Genomic DNA, 11,954 nt, shown 5'->3' with positions numbered 1-11,954 from the left:
GAGACACCAGTTTTTATTCTGACTTGCGCAATTATCCAGCCAAATTCGAAGAGTTGAAATATCTCTATGTTTTTTTATAAACGCATAAAACGTACTTATGATATCTTCTTTGTTTCGCCCAGTAGTTCCTTCATGCCAAATACAAGCTAGTGGTTTAATATTGGAATTACAACCAACAGGAACAAAACTTTCGTGGTAAGCAATTATACGCCTTGTAAAAATTACTTTTTTAAACATTTCAGCTCTTGGAAGCATAATCACTTTTTGTAAATCTGCAGAAACTGTAACACAATCATTAATATTATCTTTTTGACTTGAATGTATTTTATACAGATTTCTAGCATCTGTAAACTTTGTCTCATGTTTTTTCCATGTAATACATGTTTCACAGTCTTCTTGAATTGAATTTTTATTGTGTTCATGTAACTTGAATTGTTCACATTGTTCACACTCCTCGTGTCCTAAATTAGTAAAAGAAATTTTTTTTTCTTTCAATTTGCATCTGTATAATTCATATGATATATTTTGATTTGGATGTTTGGTTAAAAAGTCTTGATGCATCATTGAAATGTTGACATCACTAGGCAAATAACGAACATTAGGAGCATGTTCGCGCCTATAGTGAGAAATTGTTGGGTGAAATGACTCTATATGTTCATTAATTAGATCATTAAATTGATATTTATTGTGAGGCTCATGACCTCTTTTGACAAGTTCAGGTATAATATTTCCTGGAGGAGTTTTATTGAGTACATTGTATACTACCTTATCATTATTTTTTTTAAATCCTAATGTTAAGAAAAACCATTTACACACATTAAAACTTTTAGAATTGTTATCAGTTAAGCGATAAATATATGTTTTATTTTTTCGGTTAATGTTTGCATTAACTGATCTCCGTTTAACTTGTGTTGGTATACATACGTTCAAAATAAATTGTTTTCTTTGATTAGCATCCATCTTCCAATATTGATCGTTAATATCATAGCGTCGCTCTTCAGATATATTAGTAATACATTTTTTTTTACAATTATTTACATCATAAGATTCAAGTACCTTATGTTTTAATGCAGTTTTTTTTTTTTTTAATGTCCTTTCTTTTTTGAACACTAGTTTTGAACTTTTTACGTTTTCTTAGCTTTCCAGACTTCGTATAAAGTTCAACTGAATACTCTGTCTCACTACTGACTATGACTGATGGTAATGGTTCTTGACAAACTAAATAACAATAAGGAAAACCAATTAATAATTAAATATAATTTTCTCAATGATAAATATTAATGTCTAGAATATAGTAAAATTTTTACCATTTTCACACAGGTAGTCCATCACAGATACAATATTTTGTTCATTATCTGAATAATGCATATCTACAGTTGAATCATTATTGATTACTTCAACTTCTAAGTTATTATCAAATTCTCCCAAATGTCTCTTATTTTCACCAGGCGGTATGTAGTCTTTATCTTTGTCCGAGTCATCCAATATAGAGTTTGAGGAAGTGTCTATATTTTTAAAAATACATTATTTTTTATATTTGATTTGAGTTAACTTTTATACAATAAGCAATTTAATTACTATTGACTGGACAAATATGTTTTTAATTAATTGATTACTAAATAGGTAATATTATATTATTATAGATAACCAAGATAAAAGATTATTTAATACCTAATATAACTTTAAAATATAAATTATAATGTTTAATGAATATATTAACACAAGTTATCAAGTTAGCAAGTAATCTTAAATGAAAAAATAGTTATAATTTATCAAGTATAAATTTTATTAATATAAAAGACTTACAGATAGTACAAGCCCTCATTTAAAATTAAATAAATGTACTCCTTATTTCAAAATAGTCAAACATTTAAGAAAGTATTTAAAGTACTTCAACTTAAATTTAAGTTTAAAATTGAATGTAAATATTAAAACAGATGTCTAAAAAATATTTAAAATGCTATTTAGTAGGATTTACTCAATAATCAATTTTGATACTATTACATAGTTAAATTTGTAATAATGGTATAATTATTAGTATAAAATATAGGTTACTTACTACTTAAAATAAAAGTTTCATTATCAGTGTGTTTTGTTTTATAGCCCAAGGTGTCATAGTTTTCTTCTATAAATTAGAAATAAAAATTATTATTACTTGTAATAATCTTCATGATTGTTTTATAAATGATAATTAAGGTAATTGAAATTTAACCTGAAAGCTTGAGATTATTAGATGATTCAACAACATCAGCTTTAATGACATTATTCAAATATTCATGTTGATAATGATTTGATCGTAGAGGTAAATCATTACTAGAAAAAACATCTCTTCTAATAACATCCAAGTTATCTGTAAATAAATTTAAATACCTAATAAGTTAACATTCAGACTTCAGAGAATAAATTAAAAACTATATTAAATACAATTTTAACTAACCTTTTATATTTGTTTTTTTCACCAATGCATTTTTATTGTTTTCCAATTCGGCCAATTTGAATATCTTTTTTCCACGCAACATCATATTGTAATAAAGTATCAGACAATAATATTCACGTTTATTATGTTAAGTATACAAATACGTTCATGATAGGTAACTAAATTAATTTAATATAATATTAATCGTGACTTGTGTTACAATAATAACATATTAAAACGTATTACGTGTTGTACGACATTGGACGATTGAATATAATGATAACAACATTAATAACTAATAAGTAATAAGTAATAACGTACCTACCACAGACATTCAAACATGAAAATAATATAATATTAAAATAAACAACATTTATTAATAGCACAACATGATAATAATATACAATGATCGATGTGCCAAACCATAGAATAAAGAAGCGACACTCGATCAGCTGATTGGGGTCTTGTTTATCTATGAAATGAAGTTTGAACCTCCGAAAAACATGGAAACGTTTACCGTACCAAACCACAATCACAGAATTAATAACAACCAGAATGTTAAATCTTCTGAGACCGTGGTTAACCGTATGTTAATAAATTATTATAATGTATGATAATATGATATTGTGTGATACGGCTAGAAAATTATCATCAATATTATGTCAATACTAAACGAAAATACCGTATTTGAGCAATACTAAGCCAAATTACCGTATATTGTGGTCAGTTACTGCCTTTTTGCTTAGCATGTGTTGGATACTGCTTTTTTGCTTAGTATCGTTCATATATTTGTAAATACGTATATGTTTAACCACGTTTATTACAAAAACTATTGCATTTACGGTATTTTTGCTAAGGAATCAAAAAATGCGCCTTAAAATAACGATTAATTTGATATAATAAACTCAATTTTTCAAATTTTGTCGCTTACTGCCTTTTGGCTTAGGAGGGCAGAGTAGGTATGTAATAAACAAGGCTGTACATTTAAACAAAGTATAACAACTAACAATAAAAAAATGCAACTAAAATCATTTAAGTCTAGTCCTGCAGGTATATAAAATATTTGATAATATTTTTGTTAAGTTGCTAATTAGTTATCTGACCTGCACAAGGTGGAAAAGATGCGTTCAGCGGAAGCAGTACTAATTGGGCAAAGTGGCAAGTATAGAAATCAATAATTTAATTGTTGGGAAGATAATCTCACAACATGCATCTAATGCATCAAAAACATTTTTTTGCAATATATCACCTAATATATAAAATTAAAAAGCTAAATATTTTTGAAACTTATTACTAACATTAACTTGTTACCTTTTAACTCTGATTTTTTCCATTTTTGTATCCATAACTCAAGTTGAGTTAGATAATTCATTATTTACGAGAAAGATGGCCATCATCTCTATGACCCCTAAATGCGATATTTTGACGTCCTAGATACAATATGGACTTAATTATTGGTACTAAACGTTCACGATTTTTTTTAATTTCTTTGATTCGTTGGGTATCATTCATTTTTGCTACAGTATTCTTTGGATTCAAATAATTTTTTTTTTAAGTCATACAAATTGAACACATTTTTATGATAAAGGTTATTTTTATGAACCTCCAAATAGCCTTGCTTACCCAATAACTTGGAATATTGATTTAATGGTTCAGTAATTAGTCTTTTAAACTGTTCTGTACCCCTTCCTTCCAGATTTATAATTAGGCAAAAATAATATACAATATTTGAAAAATAGAAGACCAGACTTGGAATTCTCCAACCAACAATATTTTTCGAAATGGTGTGCGCGCGGACCAGTTATTTCAACTTAACATTTTGTTTTTCTTTATTATTTTACCCTGTTACCCGATTTTGAAAAATCCTACCGCCTCGTTCACCAGTATGATGTTATACGGGTCATAGGTTGGTGACATATAGTATATTGACAGGGCGTCAGTAACCATCACGTTACAAGGGCCATTTCTTTGCTTCTTTCTGAGGCATTTATAATTTTTATATTGTCTAGATCTATATTAAAATATAAAAACTACGCACTATAGGTGATCTTACACGAATATTGTTTCTATAATAATGTTGGAATTGTATCTTAATTATCTTATATTTTCCCTCAATGCTAAATATTTAAAACGTCTGAAATTCATTGTTCCGGAGCTAATTTATTAATCGATAACATTGTCGATAAAGCTGGGCTCGGTTCAAGGTTCGCGTCTGGTATCATAATAATTAGTGTAATAATAATACCTACGTGAAAATAATAAATTACAAAATGTCGAATAAAATATTTTATGCCTAATTGTGTTGTTAAAAAGGTTTATGTTCAATTGTGCTTTACCGGATCAAATAACCAATATTCGGTAACCTTAAATATTTTGAATATTCATTAAAGTTAAAACTCTATATGATAAAAAAAAAAGGTTTTCTTCAACTTTCTAAACATATTGGCAATATTGAAGTTACAAACAAACTACTATCACTTGAACCACCTAACGCAGTTTGTTTATACTCTGAAAATTCAGAGCTACCGTCAAATCCCCATTTACATTTCAAAATATAAGTGCCAGTCTTCAATTCATTAGAAATATTTATAAGTAGTCTCTTAACGGTATGATCAAGTAAGGTTTGTAATTTTACATCACATATTTCTTCTGCAATTGAGATTTCATCAGGATAAGAATCGTTTTTTTTGCAGCAAACACTTTATCATACACAGTGTAAATGTCAGGGTTGAGTTTTAATACTTGCTTTCGAAGAAGTTTGTACTGGTGCACTGATAATTATGCAGAAATTATCAATCCGAGAGCTTCAACTGTCGTCATTTGTGTGGGCTCCTGTTGACGTTTATGTGTTTGCCAGGCAAGGCGTATTTTTTTACCTCTAGTGGGTATAGATCGATGGTTGATCGAATCGTGTATTATGGAAACGTTCATTAAAATAAGAGTAGGAGAAGCAGAAACCGACCCAATAAGTGTGATTTCAGGACTAAGACAGGGGGACTCAATGTCACATGTTCTTTTCAATCTAGTATTAGAAAAGGTTATCAGGGAAACTAATATTGGACCCCAGGAGGGGATGCCATTACAAGGCTCCTCTGTGGCATTATTGGCTTATGCAGACGATTTGGTCCTCATGGATAAATCACACGATGGATTAAGATCATTATGCGGTCGTTTGGAGGAGGCAGCTAAGAAGAGATAGTACCAGAATGTACCCTTCCTTAAGAGTTGGAAACCATGATTTCAATCGAGTCAAACAATTTAAATATTTAGGTTCTGTTTTGACCGAAAAAAATGAAACTGATAAGGTAGTGGCAGCAAGAATCCAATCGGGAAACAAATGTCTTTACGGACTCATAAGGATACTAGGGTCCCGATCCCTGTCGAGAGATATAAAGTTACAATTATATATAACACTTTTACGTCCCATTATTACATACGGAGCAGAAACATGGACATTAAGGAAAACGGAGGAAAACAAACTGATTATTTTGGAAAGGAAAATCTTAAGAAAGATCTTTGGCCCAGTAAAAGACGAGGAAACTGAGGGATGGAGAATAAGGAAAAACAAAGAACTAGAAGAACTCTTTCAGAAGCCAAACATATTCAACATAATCCAGAGTAGGAGATTACAATGGGCGGGTCACGCATGGCGTAGTCAGAACCCACTACTACACGTAGTATTGACAGAGAACCCAAAAGGGAAACGGCCCCTTGGACGACCCCATTTAAGATGGGAAGATTTAATAAAGAAAGACGTGGAATCGCTGAACGGTGGCCCAGATTGGAAAACAAAAGCAGCTGACAGAGAGTCATGGAGGATTGGTTGTTTGACGGGATGGTCCTAGTGGCCGATAATACCCAAGAAAAAGAAGAAGAAGAAGTGGGTATAGTATTCGATAAGGTATGTCCACACTAGTGCATTTTTTCGTGCGTTACGGGCATGCGTGATAGCGCAAGGAGAGTTGAACGGAAAAGCATGCAACAGCGCATGCCTTTTCAAGTTGAACGGGTTTAATTTCGTGACGCATGCTATAGCGCAAGCTCTCCCGGGCTTGGTGGGAATTCGTTCAATTCAACGTGCTTGCTGCGAATTTTTAATTAATTTATACATTAAATTTATAATAAAATAAATAAATAAAATATGACTGAAGACCAGTCTCAGACATTAAGTTTCATCGAAAAATATAGGTAAGTACTAGTATAATATAAATAACTATAAACTAATTATAATTATAAAATAATCTATATAATTAAATAGCATCAATATTAATGTTAAAAATGAAATGTTTATTATTAAGTTTAATAAATAATAATTATGGTCTGATTCACAATTCAATAAAAAGTTTTTACAATTTATAGTAATAACTAATAAAACTATAACGTTTTATATTAACATTATAGATTATAATATTATTATATAAATTATAAATTTTATTATTTTACACAGTTCGAGCACACTGGTTCAAAATAATCCTATTGAACCTTTAACTTGTTTTAACTATTTTAACAATTTTTCTCCTTCATTGTTTCATTAATATTTGAATACAATATTGTCAGGGCCGTCCTAACCACTCATGATTTTTTTAATATTTAGTCGGCAAATTGGACACTTGATAAAAGTTGTCGGCAATTTGGCATCGTCAGTATTTTAATAGTATTTTTATTATTTTCAAAATATATTTGTATATAATATTATTATATTATATAATTATATAATATTAAAATATAAGACGACGACGACGTCGACACTTCGATTACACCGAATGCTAAAAATAGATGTGTTTATCTATTATCAGTGCATTGCGTGACTGTACAACACGTAAGTATTTAAACATTTACCCGTAGCCCGTATGTATTGACTTATTCTTGGTATTATAAAATATTATTTTATTATTCTTGAAATTTGTTGCACTTTTGCAGTCGATAGTTATCAGTTGTCGTCTATTCGACTATTCGTCCGAGGTTAGTGGTAACATCATGTTCTGTAGCTACTACTTCTGTAGCTAGCTGCTTCTTCTGCTACTACTAGAAATAAACTGTTTAGTGTTCTATTTATTATAATTTTAATATTATGTGATTATTTTTAGATTCTGAGCGGAGCGATGAATGTATTGATTTTACAATAATGTGTGTATTTTTTTTTTGTGTCTGTGTACATGATAAGTAGTCGAAATAATGCTTCAATTTTCAACTTCAGTATCTTGTTCGATGGGAAAGTGAATATCGTTGGTGCATTAGAAGGTTAAAATTTAAAATTCCCAATAGTTTTCAAAAGCGCCCGGAAAAACTAAATAAAAATTAAGGAAAAACGGGAATTTTTACGCAAAATCGGTTTTTGGACGAAATCGATTTTGGTTTTTGTGTAACTTTATAACAAATGACCGTAGATACTTGAAATTTTCACTGGTTGTTTATAATTGCATTTTCTATACACTATAACATTTTCAAAATATTTTGATTGATTTTGAACTATTTAGGGACATTTTCATTTTCCATTTTTTTTAGTTTTTTTTCTAAAGATATCAATAAAATTTTATTTGTTAGCTAAAAAAGCTTGAAATTTTAATAGAAGGCTCCTAGTATATTGTTCCAAAGGCAGATAAAAAATATTAAAAATCCTTAGTTACAATTTTTTTTTCTAAGCATTTAAGATCGAATTTTGACAAAATGTATCAAATTTAAAATTGAATAATTATTTTGTATTTAAAAATTTATAAAATGTTCAACTTTTATAGCTAATGATTGAAAATTTAAAACAAGGTTCCACGTAAATAGGTTATAATATATAAATTACTTTATTCACAATAATATCATTAAATATACTTGGTAATATCATAGGCTGACTGTTTTCGCTCAGAATCGTTTTTCTTATACAATGATATTATATCATTGAATTCAAATTTAACACTACCCATTACAGTGACTCACCTGTAACCTAATGTACACCAGAGTGACTTCCGCTTACCGACCTTTTTTTGAGCCGTTTCTTTTCCCATCAGTTTTAAATGTCTGGCGCCGCCGCTAATAATATAATATAATATAATAAAAATTATATATATTTATCTTTATTAATGTAGATCGTTCCAGTTACTGTGGGATAACAATCATAAAGATTACACTAATAAAATTAAAAGGAATGATGCTCTTGACGAGATCAGCAAAAAATGTAATATGGACACGGCAGCTGTAAAATTGAAAATAAAGAGTTTGCGTTCATACTTCTCTAAAGAACGCCAAAAAGTTTTAAAAAAGAAATCCGTTTCAGGAACGGATGAAAACTATACTTCCTCGTGGTTCGCATATAAATCGCTACTTTTTATTTCGGACGCTACAACGCCAAGAGAGACGAAGGAAAGTGAGAAAGATGATAACCTTGCAAGCCTAAATAACAACGAATAAGTAAGTTTTCTTTCTTAGTGCATTTTATATAGTATACTCAGAATCAGACTAGCTTGCAGTAGCTTAGTCTATTAGTTTATTTGCATCATAAGTTCATATAATTTAATATTGTATAATTAATTAAAATATTTTACAAGTATTTGTCCTGAAATGGTAATGATCCTATTTCAGACATGAAGTATGATTTAAATTCTTCCCTGATATTTGTTGCGTTGGACGCTGGTTTTCGTGGAATTGATCTAAATTGTCTTAAACCAGTGTCACCAGAGGTTATTTCCCTCCATGATCCTGGAATAATTTCTCCTGTGTTAGAATCTTCGTTATCAAAACATTCTATGGGTTTGCGGAATATTCTAAACACCGCTGAAAGCAACCCAAAAGTATTTTCTATAATACGACGCGCTCTGGACAACCTGTAGTTGAATACTCTTTTTGGGGATCCTTTGTTCAAATCTGTGGCGTATGGTTTCATAATATTTTCAGATAAGGCGAACGCATCATCGGCAACTAAGACACAAGGAAGTTTCATCATACGACCAGGCAGTGCTTCACATTCCGGTAAACCAAGTTCATTTTTTTCGAGTTTCTTAGAGAACGAAGTATATTTAAATACGCCTCCATCTGAAATACGGCCTTGGCATCCAACGTTGACATACGTAAAACAGTAGTTAGCATCCGCTATTCCCAATAGAACAATACTGTCTGTTCCTTTATAGTTATGAAACTCGCTTATTGTGTTTTCTGGTTTCTGGATTAAGACGTGTTTGCCGTCGATGGCGCCGACACAGTGAGGAAAATTCCATCGTTTATTGTATTCTTCTGCGATAGATCTCCATTCATGATCACTGTTAGTAAAGAAATAAAACTTTTTTAAGAACAATAATGTATAATGCTTGGCTATAAATCTGAACACTAATTGAAAGTACTATTTCGCCCTTTTATCTGGGTACCCGTAATTAGTGGAATTATATATTTTATTTTAGATTCTGAACGAAGTGAAGAATATTGTACTGATTTTACTAATGATATGTGTTTTTTTTGTGTCTGTGTACACCATCAGTAGTCGAAATAATGCTTCAATTTTAAAAATGTATGCGTTAAATAAGAATATATTTATACATTCTTTTTATAAAATAAAATTAACCCAAAATGTATTCTAAAATTCCTAACCTATCAATTCATCTCGTGTATCCCACCCAACTCCTGTATCAACTCATTTTTATAAATTTAATATAAATTTAATTCTTTATTAATTATAAGTCTTTAAATTTAATTTAATACAAAAGAAAATAATGCTCTCCGTGACTTGTGTATTTTTATAATACGCTTGTACAATGTACATAAAATAGTGGTTTCTTGCTCCCGTTGCTTCACGAGCACCAAACCTGGACTTAGATTTTATAAAAAATATTATATTGTATAATGAGACTATTGATAGTCATATTTCTTAGTCGGCATTAAAGAAAATGTGTGGCCATCTATGGTACTTAACACCAGAAGCGGCTTCATTAGCATTTTTTGATGACAATGTATCAATTCAAACAAAAATTAAAATGGTAAAAGCAATGAAATTTCATGAGAACGAACCAGAAGAAAATAAACGAATAATTTTACAACCAAATGAAATTCATGAGTATACTATTAAAAATATTGATGACTATATATCACCCCAGTCAAGTAATTTTTTTAATAGGTTTAATATATCTATGGACTTTTTGGATTTAGACCCTAAATTATGGAACCTAAATGAGCATTATAAAAAAGGAAAAGAATTGGTAAATAATTTACGTATAGGTAGTAAACGATGTTGCGGAGAGAGAAGTTAAATTGATGGAAGACTACAACAAACTGATTTCCAAAAACGAAGAACAAAAACAATATTTATTGCAAGTAGTTAGTGAGTATGTCACAAATTCCAAGATTGCAAAAAGAGCACTTTGTCAAAGGAATTTTAATTATATCTATTGATCTGCTTATAAATGAAATATATATTATATACAAAATTTATATTTATATTTAATAATTAAATTGTTGATGTTAATATGAGACATTGAGACATTATACTATATGTTGACATTTTTTGTATGTATTTACGATAAATTGTGGTGTTAATCTACTTTTTATATAAAATATGATATTCTACAATTAAGTTTCTCTACATTTTTATGGTGAGTACTGTAGTTTTTCAGTTTTTGAATAAAATTTAAAAATAATAAATAAATAAAATATCCTTTTTTTACCATTTTTCGACCCCCGTGGGGCACGGGAATGATGTGAGTAATCGTAACCAAATTTTACCTAAACTAATTTTTTATGGTATTAAACAAAATAGGGGGGTGAGACTTTAATAAAATTAAACTTTTTTTTCTTCTCCTATAACCAAGGACCGCCCTAGTGTAGAGCGAAGTTTTTCAGGTTTGAAATTAATTTGATCTAATCAGAGAAGTTCAATTGGAAATGAAATACTTGCAAATATATTAATAATACGTGGAAATAGTCATTGATTCAAAATGAATGTTGTATTTAATTTTTTATTATTATATTATTATAATATTACTATAAAGTATGTAGTAGTTTACTTAAAATCTACTTCTTAATAGCATTTGTATTTATAGTTATGTATTATTACTATACTTTCTAACCATACAAACACAACTAGAAATGTTGTTTATAGTGTTTATCCTTTATTTACTTATATTAATTAGTGATCGAATTGGAGGGGTGCGCAGGTGGACGGAGCTCCTCTACTATTTTTATTTTTTTTTTTGCATACCCCAACTATTTTTTTTTTTACTTGGACGGGGGGACGGACCAAAGTAATGCCCAAAATAATTTTTATTAAAATTTGGAGTGGATTTAAAGTGTTTTGTCAACGATAAACCTAATGAATACCTAGTAATTTTAAATTTTAGATTCTGAGTGGAACGATGAATGTATTGATTTTACAATGATGTGTTTTTTTATTTTTTTATTTTTTTTTTATTTTTTTATTTTTTTTTATTTTTTTTGTGTCTGTGTACACGATAAGTAGTCGAAATAATAATACGATTTTCAACTTCAGTATCTTGTTCGATCAGAAAGTGAATATCGAATGGTGCATTGGGGAGGTCAAAATTTAAATTTCCCAGTAGTTTTCAAA

At 29.4% G+C, this 11,954-nt stretch overlaps 1 protein-coding gene across 1 annotated transcript; it reads right to left on the bottom strand.

Moving 5' to 3' along the window:
* Window positions 1–8,945: 8,945 nt before the first annotated feature.
* Window positions 8,946–10,157, bottom strand: LOC103308147. Its single transcript, XM_029485046.1, has 2 exons — window positions 10,141–10,157; window positions 8,946–9,660 (listed from the first exon to the last, which is right to left on the bottom strand). The coding sequence occupies exons 1-2, from the start codon at window positions 10,155–10,157 to the stop codon at window positions 8,946–8,948; spliced, it is 732 nt and encodes a 243-aa protein (XP_029340906.1).
* Between the last annotated feature and the right edge of the window lie 1,797 nt (window positions 10,158–11,954).

The sequence above is a fragment of the Acyrthosiphon pisum genome, chromosome X (assembly GCF_005508785.2).
Source record: "Acyrthosiphon pisum isolate AL4f chromosome X, pea_aphid_22Mar2018_4r6ur, whole genome shotgun sequence".
Lineage (NCBI taxonomy): Eukaryota > Metazoa > Arthropoda > Insecta > Hemiptera > Aphididae > Acyrthosiphon > Acyrthosiphon pisum.
This window is presented reverse-complemented; position numbering and strand designations above follow the sequence as displayed.